General features: G+C 32.4%; 1 protein-coding gene across 1 annotated transcript; it reads right to left on the bottom strand.

Moving 5' to 3' along the window:
- Nucleotides 1-12,154: 12,154 nt before the first annotated feature.
- On the bottom strand, nucleotides 12,155-13,837 carry LOC134716842 (E3 ubiquitin/ISG15 ligase TRIM25-like). Its single transcript, XM_063579854.1, has one exon. The coding sequence runs from the start codon at nucleotides 13,835-13,837 to the stop codon at nucleotides 12,155-12,157; it is 1,683 nt and encodes a 560-aa protein (XP_063435924.1).
- Nucleotides 13,838-23,231: the final 9,394 nt, after the last annotated feature.

Genomic DNA, 23,231 nt, shown 5'->3' on the forward strand with positions numbered 1-23,231 from the left:
TCATTTAAACGCTTTCATGGTAGTCTTTTCAATACATTTTTAGGTAGATATTAAATAATTTTACATTTTTCCCGTTGCAGCCTTAACTTCTATAGTGTCTTAACATTGTTTATACAATTTAGTTCCATCTACGTTTGAAACTGATAATTGCCTTGTCTTTACATCAAACGCAAGTCCATGAGGCTTATTAATTCCGTCATTACTTCCAAGCAGTTCTTTTGCTTGTTTTCCATCCAACGACAGTACAATAATACTACTTTTATCATATGAAGCAATAAAAACTTTTGAGTCTTTATCTACAGCTATCCCTCGTGGAGAACTAACTAATTGATCTTTGTATTCCCACAAATGTTGTCCGGTCAATGAGCAGCATGTTACTTTGGATTGCAAGCCATTGTTGTAAAATACTTTGTCTTCAGATGTTGCTACACAACTCCAAGCTGACACGACATTGTCTGTAATCAAAGTGGAAGTTAAATACTCCGAAATGTTTACTTTATGTATACCTCTTCCTATACGACAGTATAATAAGGTACCACCACTGTAACATATACCGTGACACCGACCGGTTCTTTTTATCGTGTGTTCAACTATTTTAGTCGTAATGTTTATGATTTGTATCTGTTCTGAACCAGGAAATGATACAGCTACTGTCTCGTCATCGATACAGGCTACGCCAACTGGGTTTATATTTGACAGAGGTATGTTACTCTTCAATACGCCATTTGCATTTAAGATCAGCAGACTGTTTTTTTTGTTGTCTATTAGGAACATGTCTCCTATACTAGAAAAAGAACATCCTGTGACACCAGTAAATTCAAATTCTGTTTTTATGTCATTTTTATATCATTGATAGTTGAAAGTGCGTAATGAATAGATCTTATCTGTGCTTGTTTGTCTTTCCCTGTCTCCATTGTCACCAATGGAGAACTCGATTCAACAGATATTAAACCAAATGAAGTTACAAATGATAATATCTTGGATACATTGTCCTCAATTTTGCAGTTTATGCCTATTTTCTGTATTCTTTCGTCATCAAATAAAGACTGCATAAATAATTCATGCGACTGAATTTCGGTTTCAATCTTTTTACTACCAAGAAATGCTTGAAGGTCTGACGCATGTTCTTTGATGGCTGACATGTAAGTTTGCAATAAATCCAATTTTTCATAATGTTTAGCAAGTTCTCCCAGTAAATCTTCTATTTGTGATCGAATCTCTTTTTCAGAGGCATGGAGGTCTTGAATTATTCGTTGTTCTAAGCTGTCAAGGTACTCGTTTATTTTATTACGGACCTGTTTTATCTCGTCAAGAAATGTTTGCCTTTGTTTCTGGATTTCAGTAAGATTCTGTTTCCTATCTTCAACGATTTTCTCCACATTTAGTTTGATATCTTTCAGATTTTGATCAAGACTTTCCATTAATACTGAAGACTTTGCTGATTGTATGATTTTCTCAAGCGATAATATTCCAACACAAGCAGCATGGTTGGACTGAATACACAGTGGACAACATAGACTATTGTGTTGTGGACAATAATCATGGAATTTCCTGTCATGCTGTGAACAATGTTGTGATATTTGCTATCGACTTTGGTAATAGTTTGTAGTTGTCGACAGATATAACTCCATGGTTACGTGATGATTTGGATGCTTTGTGATGCTTCAGACATTGGGAACACAGTCCTTCATCACATTCAGAGCACCAGTAGTCAGCATTTGTTGTCGTGAGCTGAGAGTCACAAACACCACATAAAACTGTGTTTGATGAAGACATTTATTCTTTGCTCTGTGGAAAATAAGAAAATCTCTATTATACAAATTGCTATTCGTTTAAGCAAGGAATTGTATTGTAAGTATACAAATTAACTGTTTCAAATGATTGATATATGTTCCGGACCAATTTGGACCATACGCGTATGGTCATGACCATATGGGTATATACTCATATTGTCCTACCGTCCGATCGTACGCGTATGGTCCGGGTAATTAACACTCTTTTACAGTTTACTTTTAATACTTCTAAACTCTTCATATGGTATGACCGTTCATTAAAAAGACGCTGTCATATAGGTAATGTTGATATTATATTATAATAAAAAAATAAGCTAAATAAGAATAAGCATTTTCACATAGTTAATTTTACTTAATTGTCAAATTAATAGTAAACACATTTTGTACCGATGGTCATTACCAAGGATCATTATACCGATTTGTTTTTACGAGTGAATGGCAATATGGCGACATAACTAAAAATTAAATTCCAAAAATTTCTCAATGAACTGTTGTCTTGTGAATATTGTGTATGCAGACATTTTAAGATATTTGAGATCTAGAGCTTCTTAAAAACACCGTAGACATCGGAATGGCCAAAGACCTCGATATCACTGTACGCAGCTGCAAAAAGGCTAGCTTTCAATTCGCAAACAAAAGGTGTAAATGAAAAGGATCGTGCACAATTTTCTTGCAAATGCAAAAAAAGCTATGATACTATTTGAAAGTGAATGCCACACCAAGCTTACATGCAAGATTACATGCAAGAATGTAACTAGCGATGAAAACTAACTATGGTATTAATGCTTTTAAATATTTACGTAGGTTTTGGGATTATAGAATTAATAAATTATCATGTAACCATCACTGTTTTTATAGATTAAGTTTTTGTATTATTGAAACGTTTGTAATGTGATTTAAAAAAAAATATATTCATATGGTCCATATACTCATATGGTCCGGTCCGTTAAGAATCTAAAAGAGTATTATACTCATATGGTCCGGTCACACGAGACTCAGTATGATCGGACCATGGAAGTATTATATTGACAGGAACTCCAACAAGCAGACTTCAAACGTTTATAGTGCGATGCCGCAAAATCTTTAAGTATCTGTTAATTAACTCGACATGTCTTATGGATGCATGAGATCCTATCAAATTTTTGGAACCTCGTGAATGATCGTTATTACGGAACATACCGAAATAAACGGATGTGTACTTAATTGTCAAGGAAATGACATTTACTGACCGTGTGAATGACAAATATGTCAGTATTTACGGGTTTTGCTGCTTACAAACAAATAAAAAAGAAAAGAAACGAAATTCTCGCAACTGTTTTCAACACATACAAAAAACATGCGGAGTAGAAATACTCAGAAGCAATACACATTTCAGTATAAGTACAAATGTAACAATCAATCTTAAAATAGTAGGATGTTTTATTCATAAGAGGGTCGTTGGCTAATCACGCGTAACTATATATCATAAAATGTTCATGTAAAATAAACGGAAAAGTTATCAGTAATAATTATTGATATTTCGGAACTGTCTAGCTTTTTTAAAAACACACCAATAAATTCAAATGTGATTTCAATGATAAAAAAAAATAACTGCTAAAACCCAATGATAGGGATCGTTCTTTAAATGCAAATCAGAAATATTTACAGCCATCCGTAAAAATAAATCTGTCAAACATCAAACCGGACTAGGTTGAATGTTAAGATTTGTTTACAACGAATTATCATAAAAGGTGTAAAAATTAATCTGCTTGACTCGTAACCTGATATTGCTAAACAGAGGACATCACATGTGGGTTATTATTAACATCTTTTAGTCTTTAAAATATATTTGATAAGTAAGTTAATATCATTTTAAGATAGAGAAAACCATACATCTTTGCGTTACACTCGATAAGAGTTTACGATCTTTTACTTGAAATTTAAGTGATCTGGCGCCATCTGGCACACTTGACGCGCATCACATTATTTTCTGCAAACACTCTACTACAGACTCATTTAATTTTTATAACACGATATTTCCCGATTTTCTTGTTATATTGATAACAATATATCTAACAAAACTGAAAAAAATCTTAACTTCTTTCCGAATAGAGTTAATTTTCTTTTGTCATTCTGTTGAATATGGACCGATTTTTTAGATTGTTTCAGCTGTAGTTTTTATTTATTGAACAGAAACAGGTGTCGTTGTCCATGTGGCGATTCGCAAAAAGCCACAGGAGTTTCCGTGTTTATTTACATTGGTAGGTAGACAAGCCCTTCGATAACAGATCACGTGATAAGATCAGTTTCTGTAAACTTTACAGGCGACGGCGGCATCGCAGATACCCCACAAAGGAGTTATCACGTACTTGACAAACTGAGTCGGAAGCTTTTATTTTCTTAAAGAAATCAGTGGGATCCGAATGTGCTAATTTTTCGTTGGAGTTCCTGTCAATATAATACTTCCATGATCGGACCAAATGAGTATACGCATATGGCCATGACCATACGCGTATTGTCCAAATACTCATAAAATTGATATACGTGTTTATCAATAAGAAAATTAAACTTTCTATCTGTCCTTTGGTCTGGTTGATGTCTCTTTGACCCATTCGCCAATATCATTCTCAATTTTATCATTTAGGAATATGTATTTACTTACATGAATAACTTGATTAATATTTCTGGAGTTGTAGTATTTTATGGATTTTCCGAATTGATTCAGTATTTTGTGATTTTACTTTTTTCTTTGAAAACAGTGCAATTGTATAGTACATTATGATTATTAAAACAAGCTAGAATTGTACGGTTGTAATGAATAAATATTATGTTTTCTGTAAAAATGTGTTACAGTTACAAAAAGGTATACTAGTATGCATGCAACACACAAAAATCCACATGATGTATATGACTGTCAGAGTGTGCTTCTTATGCAGAAACTGCTTCAACAAAATAATGAGGAAGAAAGATGAAGAAAGATTAAAAATGACACCCCGTAAATTTTATGGACACCATCACAAATTAGTTGATATATACAATGAATCTTTGTCTAACTATAGACATTTTTGTCACATTTTATATTGTAGTTAACAATATACTTCTTCTTGTCTTTTAAGTACCCGAATATGCTTGTTTTGCTGAGTGTGAATTTGCATTGCTACAAGACGGGGGTCGATATTTGAACATCTAAAATTCGTGTATTTAGGTATGATGTTTTATTTGTCATTTTGGTTGGATATTCTTTTATGTCTTATCGTTTGAAGTTCAAATTCTATTTTCTTTTTTCTATTCGTATCTAAAGATAAAGGAAATTAATCGCCTAGTTCATTTATATGCTTCTAGTTGCAGGAGTTATTTGTTTTACACAGTTTAATTTAGAAGAAAAACCAACAATTAAAGTTACTAAAACAATTCTTTATGAACATTCTTGTAATTGTTTATTATACATCAAATTGCATCATTACAAACTCAATCCCGATTTATGTTCAATATTTTGTGATGTTGATCCATTCGTGTGACGAACAGTTCGTAATTCTATAATGCTTCTTATGAGTACTGTGGTAAATTAAATTTAGGTTTCTGAAGTTAATATCTGGTTAAACATGTCGAAATGTACTATTATATTATTCATTAAATTCATGTTTGTGTCTGGAGTGTTCTTGCATTAACTTATGGTGTATTCCTGTCATGTAGTGTTGTCATTTTAGCAGTATTTTTTACATTGATTTTTAAGCGCGAGTTTTGACTAGCCATAAAACCAGGTCTAACCCAACATTTTTTTTTTCTAAAAATGGCTTGAACCAAGTCATGAATATGCAAGTTATTAAATTTTCGTTTTTATAAATGTTGCATTGACGTTTTTTTGTTGCACTTCAGTGTTTATATTGTTTCGTTGTTTTCCTGTCATAGTTAATATGTTTCCCTCAGTTTTAATTTGTTTTCTCTATATCGATTTATGATAGAACAGTGGTACATTACTGTTAACTTTATTTGTAATAAGTAAAATATATATACAGTTCAAATATATTTAAAAAAAAATCATAAGTCTTAGATTTCATTTCCTTTTGAAATTGTATTAATATTTTCCCTTAGTCTACATCGGGATATCAAATAGAAAAAATAAAGAATGCATATTTTTAAAGTTCTCTTGTTAATGCACGATTTGTTAATTTCTGTAAATTGCGAAATTTGCAGCTAAACATATTTGTGTACAGAAGAATTATAGTGAAATTTGGAGGGGGAATCTGTTCTGTACATTTAGGACATAGATATAGGAATATGTGGTATGAGTGTCAATGAGACAACTCTCCATCCAAATAACAATTTATAAAAGAAAACCATTATAGGTCAATATACCGCCTTCGACACAGAGCCTTGGCTCACACCAAACAACAAGCTATAAAGGGCCCCTAAATTACTCGTGGAAAACCATTCAAACGGGAAAACAAACGGTCTAATTTATATAAAAAAAAAACGAGAAACGAGAAACACGTATAAATTACATAAACTAACGACAACTTATGACAGGTGCAAACATTTGCAGCGGTATTAAACGTTTTAATGGTATCAAACCTTCTCCACTTTTCTGAAACAATAGTATAACATCACTTGTAACATAAATTAGATTTTTTCCTTTGATGTTTTTATGAAATAATTTGCTTAAAAAGTGTGGTGAGGGAAAACCATGGTATATTATATGCAAATTAATGTTGTACCATACTTTGCTAATTAAATATGCAACTCAACTAGAATTCAAAGGAAAAAAGGCGGAGCTTCAGCCATGGTATAACATATTCATGTTCATGTTATTCCATGGCTGAAGCTCCACCTTTTCAGTTTTAAATGTATCCGCCTCTTAAATATATAGAAAACTGTTAAACGTACTAAAAGGTCAAGATCTTCATTTGTTTTCATTTCATAACAAAAAGCAATAAATAATGTGTACCCAAACCTTAAGAAACCTTTTTCAAACTATATAGGATTGTTACGAACTCCCCTATTTTTGGAAACAATTACTAAATGTTTCTTCTTTAAGTTGTGAAAAAAATGAAATGTGAAACTATCATTTCCTTTGCGAAGATCCAATTAAATTTCGATTTAAAAAAGGGGGTACCTATAGAAAAAGGAATAAATATCGGCTACAAATATCTGTGAAAAAACATGATTTTTTTGCGATCAATTAGGGGAACGTACACTATCTACGATCCCTGGATCCGCTACTGTTTAAATACAGTGTTTTATCATTAAAATTGTGTTTTAATAAAATAAATAATCTAATAATCGAATTAATAAAATAACGGAAGAAAGCAGTTTGTACGAAAACTAGAAATGTACAAATATGCATTTTTCAATGAGATGAAAATTCTGTAAAATATGATTAATTTGTATGATACTTGAAAACAAAAAAACAAAAATTCTTACCGCCATTAGAATAATTATTTAATCCTTGTCCGACGCTGGAATCCGATATTTTTGTTTACCTCAGTATGATGACATTATGAAGTTACTTGCGCAAACAACCATACACGGGGCGCAAAACTAAATAAAAATCGGGAAAATCTGACATTCCCTTTCCTTTTTGCAAATTCAGGGGTTCTATTACATGAAATACACAAAAGATCATACACGAGGCGCAAAAGTGACTTGCGCGAGCTTCCATTTCATTGGATAAAACTGTAACCTGATCAATTTCCAATTAAGTTGAAGGTCTTGAAGCTGTCAATCATTTTATTTATATTACAAATTTTATATACCATGTGTCTTACTCATTAACATATTTAAACAAACTCATCCTTCGGATTCGTTTGTTTAAATATGTTAACTCGTAAAAACCATGGTATATATAGTACAAACCACAAACACACGATGAAATATCAACGTAAATTAAATTAACACACTATGAACGAATACATTTGATAAATTTGATACCTATTAAGCAGTATATGATATGATATGCACTGCAGAGTGGTTTGACCTGGATGGATGTCATGAGCAGAAATCTTTGACTGCCATAAGATCATATTTTCCAAGTTCAAACAGCACTTGAATTTCTATCTTCTGTAACTTGTTAAGCATTGTTGCCAGGTGACCTAATTATATAACCGGACAAATACGAAACCTAATAGAAACCTCACGAAAGGAGAACAATTCACTAAATATAACAGGCGAATTGGTGTAATTTGTTTTAAAATATTTTACCTGATTTAAGGAATGAAACCAAGAACCAGGAAGGTTAATAGTATAAATAGATCTGTGACGACAGTCTACACGTGACTCGAATTTGATAAAAATAATATATGGAATGAATGAATCGAAAAGATATGAAATATGGTTCGATTTAAATAACTAGAAATATGAGGGATACTGATCATGCGTATCTGTTAAAGGTTTATCTAGAACCAATAGTGAATAAAGAAGACGAACACAAATACAATACTATAGTACACACTTCAAATTTTTAAGGATATACTCAAATTATTTATGTGTTTGTATTTCTCTATACGTTTTCAAGTCCCCTCCTTGAACATAACCCATAATAAATTGAAGGCTTCCGTTTCCAAAGACAAAACAATTTCATCATAATTTTTTTTATTAACTTTTATTATTTTTGGTGGAATAAATACAAATACAAATATTTTATTGGCACAAACACAATTACAATAATTGGCAAAGGCCCATATTACAGTGCATTACAACAATGAATACAGCATACATTTACTAGTATTTAAATATGTTATAATTAAGAAGCTAAAATCTCGTTTCTATACATCAGACATTTATGTATATAAGAACTAGTCACTTTCAGGACTTTTAAAGAATTACTATTAATACAACTATTAATATTTAGCTGATTTTCACTACAACATGTAGGAAGTATATTTAATATCTTATTTTTAAAGTTAAATCTATAGTTTGAAAAAAATTCACATTTCAGTAAAAAGTGATTTTCATCTTCTACCTCACCTGATTTACATACATGAATAAATGCGTGAATAATTTTCATTATCGGACCACAGATGAATTATCACGTTGTGATCATTGATCATTGGTTAAACGCCGTCACGTGGTGCCCCCTATGAGACCGTATGGGGTTAGTAAGTTTCATACGGGGTTCATGACGCGTTAATGGCGACGTCATCTATTAATGCTGTTGTGTTTCATTGTTTATTTTTCAACAAAACGCCGCAGAAAAAGTCCAGCGTCCGATAAATTCGTTATACGGTTAACTACTGACCCCCTACGGATCCATAGAGGGTGAATAAAATGCATAGGGGACTCGGCCTCCGGCCTCACCTATGGAATTTACTAACCCTCTCATGGATTCGTTTGGTGTCAGTAGCGAACCATATAACTTATAATATTATATTTATTAAAAAAAAAGCAGATGAGGTACGTTTGCCAATGACACATCTATCCACACAAGTTCAAATAAAGAGAGTGTGATCATTTATAGGCAACCGTACGACCTTAAACAATGAGAAAAGTCAATCGAAAAAGATAACGACCTAATTTATAACACAACAATAAACGAAGAATAGATATGACAGATATGAAACAAGGACAAAAACTACCGACACATGAAGAATGTGGTGGGGTTTAACATGTTTGAGAGCGCTCAACCCTAACCTGGAACAGTGCAGTATCAGAACAACATAAGAAAACTATAAAGATCAGTTGAATAAAGCTCAACTCATCAGCTTATTATTATATCAACACATACCGGACGTGGTAGGGTTTTGTCCCATCCATTATCTCAAACAACAAAAAGACACTGACTTTGTTTAAATTACGTGTAATAGTATTCTTTTATTTGTCTTTATGAATATTGCTTTTATTGTTTGATCTGTTTTTGGTTATATCCATATGACATGGTTCTGTACTTATACATCCGGTCATTTTTGTCTTTTTGGTTTGTCCAAATGCCTTTTTGTGTTTCTTTTTGACATATGACGTAGCTGTACTTATACATCCCGTCATTGTGTTATTGTGCTATGGTAAATATTTATATTCTTTTCTTTCATTTTTGCTAATGTACTTTATGCATATGTGTTTCTTTAATACATATTTGTTTGTTTTTATAGTTATTAAGATTATATTGTCATTCGTTTTTTATGTGTTTTGTCATTTGATTTTGTCATGTGATTAGGGACTTTTAGATTTGATTTTCCTCTGAGTTCAGTATTTTTGTGATTTTACTTTTTACAATACTGACTGCTTTTATTTTGTTGACATTTTCACCTATTATGTCTGTTTGTTTTATTTTCACATCGTTATCAATATAATGAAATTGTATGTGACTGTTATACAAGTCAGAAGTTTAGCGAGCTATAAAACCAAGTTTAATCCACCATTGTTTACACAAGAAAATGTCTGTACCAACTCAGGAATATAACAGTTCTTATCCATTCGCTTAATGTGTCCGAGCTTTTAATTTTGTCGTTTGCTTACGGACTTTGCCGTTTTGAATTTTCCTCGGAGTTTGGTATTTTTGTTATTTTACTTCAAACTAATTACTAGTTACTGACAGCTATTTCAAGTAGAGTAAACAGGAAAACAGATTATGTCTTTAAATGAAAAAGAAAAACCTATATATTACATCATAAACCATTATAAAATATCAATGATGAGTTTTTCGATTCATCAGGAAACATTATTTGCCATTTATAAATTTCTTCGAACGAAAAGCTTTTATGATCTAACGTTTTACCGAAACCGCCAAACCCAAAACATTTGAAAGCAAAGGATGAATTTGGTCATAAGTTAACATTACCAACAACCAATATACAGGGTCTTCTGGAAAAAAAAATAGCTGACTTCATAGCCAAGATTCTTGCTCGCAACGAACGCAGGGTAGAGATCGATCGACAATCCACAGCTTTTTCTTCTCTTCGTAGTGTTTTGTAACTCGAGGGAGAGTATTTCCGACTGATGAAGTAACATTTTTATTTATTTACTAAGGCCTTTCAACCTCAGGAATATATTATCTAGCTGTATTTGGCAAACCTTTTAGGTATTTTTGGTCCTCAATGCTCTTCAACTTTGTAATTAGTTTGGCCTTTTTAAAAAAAATATTTTTCTAGCGTCACTGGTTGGACTTTTGAAGACGAAACGCACATCTGGCGCAAATATAAAATTTCAACCCTGGTATATATGATGAGTTTATTTACCATCTCCCAATTTTCTCTTTTTATTTAAAGTGCCACCGTGGGTACCCACTTGGCAATATATTGGACACGACTTTCATTTTCATTCTTTCTTATCCAATAAATTTACAATACTGAAGATCGAATGAATAGGGATTAAAATAGACTGACACAAATACAATAGTCAAATGGAAATTAATGTTTACCACCATTCATATACAATTAAGTAAGATATCACATAACTTTAGTGTCAGATGAAGGAAGCTGCCACGCCCCCTCAAAAAGTAATTACTCCTTAGAGCAAATGTTTAGAAGTAAATTTTGTAAAGAACATTAATTTAAAAACTCTTCCATGCTTGTCATTTCAATAGATTCCATGTAGATTTAAGTATCCCTACAGTATCTCTAATGTAGTTATAAAAGAGGGACGAAAGATACCAAAGGGACAGTCAAACTAATAAATCTAAAACAATCTGACATGGCTAAAAATGAAAAAGACAAACAGAAAAAAAACAATAGTACACACGACACAACATATAAAACTAAAGAATAAACAACACGAACCCCACAAAAACTAGGGGTGATCGCAGGAGCTCTGGAAGGTTAAGCAGATCCTGCTCCACATGTGGCACCCGTCGTGTTGCTTATGTGATTACAATCCGGTAAATAGTCTAATTCGGTAGGTCACATTCATGAAAGGGAGGGGGATTGTAGTTACGACGTGAGGAACATATCCGATAGCATTTGTGAAACGGTTATTCCACAACGGTCAATCAACTCGTGATAGCGTAAAATGAAAAAGACAAACAGAAAAAAAACAATAGTACACACGACACAACATATAAAACTAAAGAATAAACAACACGAACCCCACAAAAACTAGGGGTGATTGCAGGAGCTCTGGAAGGTTAAGCAGATCCTGCTCCACATGTGGCACCCGTCGTGTTGCTTATGTGATTACAATCCGGTAAATAGTCTAATTCGGTAGGTCACATTCATGAAAGGGAGGGGGATTGTAGTTACGACGTGAGGAACATATCCGATAGCATTTGTGAAACGGTTATTCCATAACGGTCAATCAACTCGTGATAGCGTCAATAAAATTTCGAAGGGATGATTTCAACTTCACCATTTGGAACTCTTGGTTGAATAGCTTCCTTGTGAGCAGCAACCATCTATCAAGAAAATCATGATAGGAAATGCAAGCACGATATAAACTACATAATCAGAACTCGTGTCTTAATATAGCTCGTACACTGCAGATTCAGAGTGCATCATAACTATCAATTTGCCTTTGTTAACATCAAATGCTAGTCCGTGAGGATGATTAATTCCGTCATCTTTCCCAAGCAACTTTCTTACATGTTTACCATCTGACGACAATACAAATATACTATGGTTATCAGACGAAGCAATATACACGTTTGAGTCTTTATCTACAGCTATACTGTACCGAGAACATACTGATTGATCTTTGTATTCCCACATCTTCTCTCCAGTCAACGAGCAGCATGTAACTGTGTGTTGTAAGCTATTGGTATAGTATAATTTGTCTTCGGATGTTGCCACATAACTATTGTCTGACAGGGTAATGTCTTCAACCAAAGTAGAAGGGGAATTACCTGACAACTTTACACTCTGAATACCTTTACCAGTACCACAATACGTCAACTTGCCATCTCTATAAGTTAAACCGTAACAATAGCTGTGCACATCTATTGTGCGTTCAACATTTGTAGTTGCAATGTTTATGATTTGTATTTGTAAAACCCTAGGAAATGAGACAGCGACTCTCTTGTGATCGATAGAAGTAACATCAAATGGATTTCTAGTTGTCAGGGGTATGTCCTTCTCCCAGATTCCACCTTCGTTTAAAATCAGTACACGGCTGTCATATATGTTTAGAGCAATGATGTCTCCAGTACACGAAACGGAACATCCTGTGACTCCTGTATATTCAATATTTGTTTGTAATCTCAGTTTAATGGCGTTGAAAGCTGACGGTGGAGCAGACTGAACAGACATTGTCTGTACTTGCTTTTCTTTCCCTGTCTGCATTACAACCAAAGGAGGGTTTGATTGGACTGATACGAATCCTATTGTAGTATCTGAAGACAATACATTTGAAATTGTGTCATTAATTTTACAGTTTATGTCAATTTTCTTCATACTTGCATCTTCAAATAAAGATTGCATAAATTTTTCATGTGTCTTAATTTCTTTCTCAATCATTTTACTCCCAAGAAAAGCTTGTAAGTCCGAAGCATATATCTTGATAGCTTGCATATCACTTTGCAGTAGATCCACCTTTTCTGTATTTTTAGCAACTTTTTCCAGTACGTCTTCAATCTGGGATTTAATTGTCTTTTCGGCAGCTAATAGATCATTATGCGTTCGTTGTTCTAAGATGTCAAGGTGTTCGTTTATTTTAATTCGAACTTGTTTTATTTCGTCGTAAAACTTCTGTCTTTGTACTTGGATTTCAGCAATATTTTGTTTTCTATCTTTTACGACTCTCTCGACATTTATTTTGATATCTTTCAAATTAAGATCAAGACTTTCCAATAAGACGGAAGACTTTGCAGTTTCGATGACTTTTTCCAGTGATGATATCCCCATACATTTAGCATGGTTGAATTGGATGCACAGTGGACAACATAGACTTTCATGTTGCAAACAATAGTTCTGGAATTTTCTGTTATGTTCCGAACAAAACTGTGAAATATTGGCGATCGATGGAGGCAATTGTTTATAGTTATGTATAGGTATGACTCCATGGTTACGGAGAGCCTTTGATGCATTGTGAAAATTAAGACATTTGGAGCACAACCCTTCGTCGCATTCAGGACACCAGAACTCTGCAGTTGTAGTTGAGTACTGAGACTCACATACACCACACACTACAACACCTGATGATGCCATATTAGTCTTTACTCTGCAGAAAAAAAAATGATAATAACAATTAAGTCTTTTTTGATATTTTTTACTATTTTTTTTTATTTGTAACCGTTTGGTGAATAATGTGTGCATTTTACAGCAGTTCTAGTTTCCCCTGAGTACCTTCAGTGCCGCCACACAGTTAAATATATTCTTCTATGGGAATGGTACCGTAATAAACTTATGTAATCGAAAAACCACTTCGTTGATTTGACTGGCAAAACAAACATAGATCAATTTACTCGAAGTAAGCATTACCCTGCGCAAATAGTGTCAATGATAACAATGTTAATATGATTAATCTTTAAAAATCATGGTCGCATCAGTAAGAATGTGACAAATGTTTTCAGAGATCTACAATTTTGTTCATTTAATCAGATTTGCTCTGGACAGGTTTGAAGAGTATACGATAATAAACAAACTCATCATATATACCAGAATTAAATTTTGTATTTACGCCAGACGCGCGTTTCGTCTATAAAAGACTCATCAGTGACGCTCGAATATTTTTTTTTTAAAAAGCCATATAAAGCACGAAGTTAAAAAATATTGAGGACCAAAATTCATAAAAGAATTGCCAAATACAGGTTATCTATTCTTTAGTTAGAAAAGCCTTTATATTGAAAAAAAGATCAAAAGTTTGTAAACAGGAAAAGTCATAAATATTACCATATCAATGATAATTTATGTCAGTGCTGACTAATGAGCTGGCGATATCCGCGGGGAACTAAAACTCCTCCAGCATCGACCTAATGATAAGTTATAACTTCAAGGTTCAAGTAACACACATACACAGGTGCTTTTGCATAGGTACTATTTCTGTACTAAAAAATGAAGTACTGGAAATTTACTTTTAATTTCAGTACTATTTCTTTACTTTAAAACTATTGTAATATTTAGGTACTTGTTTTTTACAGTACTTGATTTGTACTAAATTTTTTGTTACAGATATAATACAATATTCCATGTTTGAAAATCATAAATTTAAGAGAATAGAAATAGAAAAACTTTCAAAATGCTGAAAATGTAACGGTATTAACCAAAAATATGTAGTACCTAAATTTCAAGTACCAACAATCTAATTTTGAATGTAACGCGTCTTCTGATTGGCTGACGATATTTTGTTATGAGTACATAGACATAATTCAGTCGTGTGACCGTGACGTCATCAACGTTTTTTCATGGTTTTCTACGGTGTGAAATGGAATTTAGGACTTAATCATAAAAAATGACTGTAATATTTTTTCTGTCTATTCGAAATAACATAAAAAATGTGGTGCTCACTGTAAAATAACCCGCTACGCGTTATTCAGTGTGCACCAAATTTTTTATGTTATTTCTTCATAGACAGAAAAAAATATTACAGTTACATAAAAATTACGATAATTTTAGAGTAACAAAATAGTACTGAAATTAAAAGTAGCTTTCCAGTATTACAAATTTTTAGTACATAAACAGTAACTATGCAAAAGTAGCTGTGTAAACGAAGGTGTAAAAAAAGCTGTCAGGTTTCGAATATTTGCTCTTTAATAACTCTTTTTTTTTAAATTGACTAATTGTTAGCGAAACAACTGTGACAATACCCCTAATGCGCCTTGAAATGAGGAACACAAAAGTCAGGTGTAAACAAAAAATCTCTGTGTAGTGATATTTGACACATTTCTATGATAAACAAATGACTGAGCTGAACCATTAGTGTTAATTTAGAAAGTAAGGGAACACAGAATAAATGTGCAAAAATCATGGAGCTATTAAATGTGTTCAAAGTATTAAAATTTCAAAGAACTTATTGTGTTAAAAATGAGATTTTTTACCATGAGGAGCCACATCGCAAAAGGATCTCGGGGTTTGCTAAATTACGCAAAAATGAATCACACTTCGTACCCTGAAAATTTAACCACATATGTAAAAATGTCTCAGCTTCGAAACAAGCCATCATACATATACAAGTTTACGATATGGGCTGAGCAACAGAAGAAAACGTTACCGTTACGGCCTATGGAGAAACAATTGCGATATTGCCCCAACTACAACACAAAATGCAAAAGTAGCTTTTTGTAATCGATGCATGATTAAAGGTGAATATGCAAGAATGGTAACCATCGTCATTTGAGGGCAACTGCTCCTGTAAGGTGTTGACTGATAATTATGGCAATTTCAACGTATTTTTATATCATGTATATTTTATTTCTTTTAAATTTTTAAGTTCTATGAATATATTACTGTTTAAGATACCGGTATTAGACAAAAAAGAAAAAAAAAATCTTTGTGATTAGTTAAAGGGAAAATACTTTTTAGAAACTCATAAGGTAGCACTTCACAGTTAGATGTTTAGTTTCGAATTTTGGCCCTAGGGTTTTTTCAAATATGAGAGCTAGTGTGCAATAAAATTCTTTTTAAATAGCTTCGTATTGGATTTAAATTACCATCAAGATTATATAATGTATGTAATATAGGCTGTTCTCTGTATGACAGTCTGTATTTGTATGCCCATTGTAAAATGAAACATAGACCGAATACCGTGCGTAATGTCATACCATACATTGGTCTGGCAATTATTGTAATGTTTTTTCCAACATTTTGTCGCACAAACTTTGTGATTTGACTTTACGAAAAAAAAATGCGGCAAAAGACACCCATATTTTATTTGATCATTAGGAAGAATTATTTAACCATTTTCTTAAAAGGCATCACTCAAAGGTATTGAAATACTAGTTTTATTAATTTTTGGGGGATATGTGACATGTTCAACCCCTTTTGCAATATTTTATGGTTAATAAATGCAGAATGTTGCCACGGATACACATAAAAGGAATTATTTTTCACCCTTTTAACTCTTGCAAATCAAATTTATGGAAGATACTGATTACATACATATGCACATGTACAACACGATAAAGTTAAGTTACTGTATTAGAAATCCTTTTCTAACTGTGGAGTGCTACCTTAAGCGATTGAGAAAAACCAAATCCGGGTTACAAACTAAAATTGAGGGAAATAAAAGAGAAGAATAACATTGACTCAAACTTAAATTATTGTTATATATACATAAACTTATAGATTATTGATCGGCATCTCAACGAAAGTGAGAAAATCAATCGAGATGAGATAACTAATGATAATCTGTTTATCGCTATTTTACGACGACGTTGTTAATTTCATTAACATTGCGCCCTTAGTTTCTAGCGATAATATTTATATCACTTTTTTGTGCTGATAATATCAGATTATTACATGGCATTTTTCATATTGCATATATTATCAGCCTTAAGTTCAATATCAGCCTTAGAGCCAAATGAAGTGTTTACACTATAAAATCCGTTAGATGCTGTATATAGATTGATACTTTAGTCTTAGATACATATTTTGTATTAGTTGTAATTGGCTATGAACATGTTGTCAGCAATTGCAAGTACTCATCTATCTATATTCAGTGCCTTTTTGTTGTTATGTGGATGTCCTCCGGTGTAAGGTTTTGTTACGCTTTGTTTTCTCTGATTTATTTTGATCTGATTAGTTAATCCCCTTTCAATTGATTTTTATAGTTTTCTCCAGCCACATTCTGGAACCTACAATTAAGTGATTGGCTTTTGTTGCTATGTATCATATTTGGTTTTTGTTCATTGTTTTGTTCATAAACCAGGCCGTTAGTTTTCTCGTTTGTAGTGTCTTACATTTGACTTTTCTGGCCCTTTATACCTGATTGTTGAAGGCCGTAATGTGATCTAAAGTTGTTATCCTCTTTGTCATTTGGTCTCTAGTTGAGAGTTGTCTCATTATAACATATTATTATGTTTATATAATAAGTAGATATTGTCTTTTTGATTACATTTGCTGTTTATTGTTTCTCCCCATCTATTTTATATATAAAGTAATCAGAGGTACCAGGGTTATAATTAAGTACGACAGACGCGCGTTTCGTCTACATAAGATTCATCAGTGACGCTCATATCAAAATATTTATAAAGTTATAAAGCCAATTGAGTTACTTAGTTATTGTCTTCGTTTGTTTTTGTTTTTGTTATATGTCACCATCTGTAAAGATTGTATGGCAATAAAATATTGAAATGAAAAATTGAATTGAATTGAGTAATCATAGTTTAGAATTAAATGGCAATTATACACAAAATAATGTCAAAATCGTCATTTAAAGCCGACATTTTTTTAAGAAGACAACGGATCATTCCGACTTCGTTGACTTTGAAGTAAATCTTAACACATGTCTTGCTAACGATTTTAACCATACAACTTTCCCTCAATCTTTTATTGTATCAATATAATTGTCAAAATTTCGAAGAAAACATGTAAGCATTCGTCATAAAAGGGCAATTACCGTCTCGATGTACATAACCAGAATAATACACACCCTTTTATAATCTAAACATATTGTATTGTCTAAATATATAATAGGATTGTATACAAGAAACACAACTTAAAATAATCCTCTCCAAATAAGTACAATACTAGTATACACAATTCCAATATGACAGCAATTATACAATTCAGTACACTATAAAAAATATATACAATAACAAGTATTTTTAAACAGAAACAGTTTGTACACTCTAAGATATAGCAATATTAATTGAAGAGTCGTTTTGTATGGCATTAGAACTATGTTTATTTCTAAAACAAAAAGACTGTGCTTTACTGAACAATTATTTCTTCTGTTCGATATAAAATATGTTCTATGGATATATCAACGATATGTTCTATGTTTTCAAAGAGCTGATTTCTGAAATTTATGAAGAGGGGACAATCTAAGAAAAAATGAATTGAATCTTCTCTATTAATATTAAGTTTGATGAGCTAACAAAAATTGAAAGAAAAAACACTGAGTAAAAAGTATAAAAAAGACAGGCTCAGGTAAATATTATAAATTAAGGAATGTATCTCCCTTATGCAAAGCTCTGATTCCTTTCACGGATTTGGCTATACTTTTTGGACCTTTTGGATTATAGCTCTTCATCTTTGATATAAGCTTTGGATTCCAAATATTTCGGCCACGAGCATCACTGAAGAGACATCTACTGTCGAAATGCGCATCTGGTGCAAGACAATTGGTACCGTTAATTTTATAAGTACCATTATAACGGTGTTGAAAATAGATTAACCTTAAAGACATATGATACTTTAAATGTAATAAAAAAAAAGTTCAAACGTATTATACACTTCAATGGGTGAGTTTTACTTTAAAAATGTGTACATTTGACTTTCTTATTAAACTTTTTTTTTCTTTCTTTAAATAAATGTACTGTCGTTGAAATATTGATTTCCCGTTCTATGTAATGTAAAGGTAAATAAGAGGAGAAAGAGGAAAAAGAAATCACAGCAACAATACTGCATGTGAGCAATGAATGATAAATTACCTTGCATTCATTTAGAAGCGGAAACTGATTTTTTTCAAGCAAATATTGAAGTTGATGCAACTACAACTATGGTTATTGTTTTAATTATGACAGCATTGATATTTTGAGAACATCCTAGAATTATACACCATTCTCAGTTTATATACAAATAAAAAGAAGATGTGGTATGGTTGCGAATAAACAACTTCCCACAAGAGACCAAATGACACAGAAATTAACAACTATAGGTCACCGTACGGCCTTAAACAATGGGTTTAGTCCATACCGCGTGGTAAGCTATTAAAGTCCCTTTAAAAATGACATTTGTAAAATAATCATCAAACGAGAAACTAACGGCCTAATTTTTGTACCAAAAATAAACGAAAAACAAATAAGCAACACGCCAATAAACGTCAAACACGAAATTACAGACTCCTGACTTAGGACAGGCACATACATACAGATTTGGACTTAGAAAAGGCACATACAGACAACATTGGACATTGGACATTGGACATAAGAACGAACTATCATCAGATGGTTAATTAGAAATACATGTATCAAAAACATGTTTATTTCTTGACAATTACGAGTTTACAAATAATTATGTGACTTGAATACATCTGAGTATATGTTTCAATTTCTTGAAATGTTCAAACAAGGATGAGTAGAATGTGTGTGCGGTGTTGTTTTTTTTTTATCTCAGCAATACTGATAAAGACTGGTAAATTGATAACTGTCATATCAGGTCCTAAAGCGTTTTATTACACCTAAGCGATCTTAATCTAACACACAGTCGAATAAAATATCCCAATGGATGTAAAGAAATATGACGAATAGACACCAGTCCCTCAAAATTACACAGAAAAGGTAGATATTGAGCAACATGAACACAAGCAGAAACACAGGGGTCAACCTATGTGCTTCTGATATATGAGTAATTTTACATGGAATCTACACCATTTCTATAATTTTAAGAATATTTACCTGCATTGTTGAGTGATCAAGAACAAGAAAGATTACAAGTTAAATTGATTACTTGACGACAAATAATACACGTGACATTGTTTGTTATCATAGGAGGTAAACGTGGTGATACATATTATATTTCTAGAAGACTGCATGAAAATAATGCAGCTCATGTTACTAGAAATCTCAGCGATGTAATAAGCAAAGAATATATATGCTCAGACGACAAAAAATTACTTAAAATGTAGTTGAAATTTTTTTTTTTATTCTCTTTTAATGGGAAAGGCAAATTCTTAATAGCTCCTTCGTACATGGATAAATTGAATACATTTCCTACAGTTTTTAAATAGGAATTTAATTTTATAAACCTAAATGGATAAGATTTCGATGAGAAATAATTCCAACATTGTGTTCTTTTCCACTAATAACATATGCTCATGTATTTACACCACAACTAGTATTTGTATATGCATTTAAATTATTCTTTTGCGGGCAAATGGGGAGTTTTGTTTAAGAAAGATTCATAAATAAGACATGATGAATATCACATTAAGTGTATGTATATCTCTATTCGGAAACATTAATAAGCAAAACTTGAACGAAATAAAGTAGCGACATGCATTCAAAACACCAGTTTACCATACTGACAATTCTTATTTCCTTTAAAACAGACTAAATGTAAAACACTGAAGTCTGAAAATTACCCCCAACAGTGAGAGAATTAGATTTTCATGATGACAATTTTTTGTCCCTCAAAGGGATTTGAACACACACCTATGGTATACTTACAGAACCAATCGCTTAGTCCATGCCCAGCGCTCTAGAACACACGACCACATCCGCTATATAAAATATAATAGTATTAGTGTTACCTTATCACAAAGGCGAATGTTTAAGCGTATGTAAATGTTCTAGTTTCATTTTATGCACAATGATATTTTTTCTTATTTGTCATCAATCTTACTCAACAATTCGATTCATTATGCAATCACTATAAATAACTTTCTCTTATTCTTAACCGAATTTATCCTTTTCCTGACCTGTTGATTATAATTGTTAAATCAACGTGTAGTGTGTTTGATCCTAGTTATTCATTGGTCAAAATCCGATTATGTCTTCAAGTTTTCTTGCAGTTCCTTTTAATGTCCTATTGTGACGTCATGAGAAAAGAGAAAAGGCGACTATGCCCAATGACGTCGCATGAAAAGAACACATCTTTTCTGTAGATCAAAAGAAAAGAATGAATGGCTTTACCTGCTTATTGTTTACAAATCATAGAGAAATAGATTCCACCACCAAAGCTCATGTAATACGATATTTATCCGCTCTCAACAGTTACATTTTAAATATTTAAAACGCTCGGCAAGCCTCGCTTTTTTAATTTAAATATTTAATTGTCTCGAGTGGATAAAAAGCGTATCACATTCGATGCAGGGGTAAAATCAATATATATATATATATCATACAAACAAGTGTAAAAAGTAAAATCCGAAAAATACTCCAGCCCGAGTTTAATTCCAAACGGAAAGTCCCTAGGTAAAATCAAATGATCAAACACATCAAACGAATAACAACAACTGTCCTGACTTGGTACAAGCATTTTCAAATGTTTCTAAGCAATTGATTACCATACAATAATTATGGCCACTGGATCTCAGTTTGTATGTTACAGAGTTAATAAAATTATGTATATACGTCTAAAAATAACACCAACAGTGTTAGAATTAGATTTTTATGCTGACATTTTTTTTCCGGGATTCACTAGTAGACATATTTGGTCGATATCCCTTTAAAAGTTTTTTCTTTGAACACATTTTCAGTAACTGCACTGGTTTGCTAGGGCAAACCTATTGTTAAAACAGAAAACATAGATAAAAATGTCAACCATAGGGGTACAGTGGTCAACATTGTGTTATAATAGTGTAATAAGACAAAAAAAATAGGCCAACAAAGAAAAAATAAGAAGGCATATATTTAGTGATTGAGGCATTGAAATGTAATGCTGATTTTTATATTTTAACATGTCTGTGTAATCATTTCAAATTAACGAGTGCTGCAATACGGTTGCCAAGATATGTTTGAAACAGACAATTTACTTTTTATAGATTGAATCCCTTTCTAATGTTATTTATTATGGCAAATGTATGCGAAAAATAAAAAAATATTAAATTTGAAGTATCTCAGCATTTTACTTACATAGATTTTTTTTCCTTCAATATGATATGTATATTCTTGTGTTGTAAAAAAATGAAAACAATACGTTAAGTAAATGCATGCGTCCGAAGCATGCGTCCGAAGCGCTTAGTGATGATACTCTTATGGAATATTAAGTCCTTAATCTAAAGCAAAAAGGTGTATGTATTAAATATGCGAATAAATTTGTTCTTACCCCAGGAGTAGATTACCTTAGCCGTTTTTGGCACAACTTTTTGGAATTTTGGATCCTCAATGCTCTTCAACTTTGTATTTATTTGGCTTTTAAACTATTTTGATCTGAGCGTCACTGATGAGTCTTATGTAGACGAAACGCGCGTCTGGCGTATAAAATTATAATCCTGGTAATTTTGATAACTATTTACACCACTGGGTCGATGCCACTGCTGGTGGACGTTTCGTCCCCGAGGGTATCACCAGCCCAGTAGTCAGCACTTCGGTGTTGACATGAATATCAATTATATGGTAATTTTTTGTAAATTTTCTGTTTACTAAACTTTGAATTTTTCGAAAACTAAGGATTTTCTTACCCCAGGAGTAGATTACCTTAGCCGTATTTGGCACAACTTTTTGGAATTTTGGATCCTCAATGCTCTTCAACTTTGTATTTATTTGGCTTTTAAACTATTTTGATCTGAGCGTCACTGATGAGTCTTATGTAGACGAAACGCGCGTCTGGCGTATAAAATTATAATCCTGGTAATTTTGATAACTATTTACACCACTGGGTCGATGCCACTGCTGGTGGACGTTTCGTCCCCGAGGGTATCACCAGCCCAGTAGTCAGCACTTCGGTGTTGACATGAATATCAATTATATGGTCATTTTTTGTAAATTTTCTGTTTACT

Source organism: Mytilus trossulus, chromosome 4, assembly GCF_036588685.1.
Source record: "Mytilus trossulus isolate FHL-02 chromosome 4, PNRI_Mtr1.1.1.hap1, whole genome shotgun sequence".
Lineage (NCBI taxonomy): Eukaryota > Metazoa > Mollusca > Bivalvia > Mytilida > Mytilidae > Mytilus > Mytilus trossulus.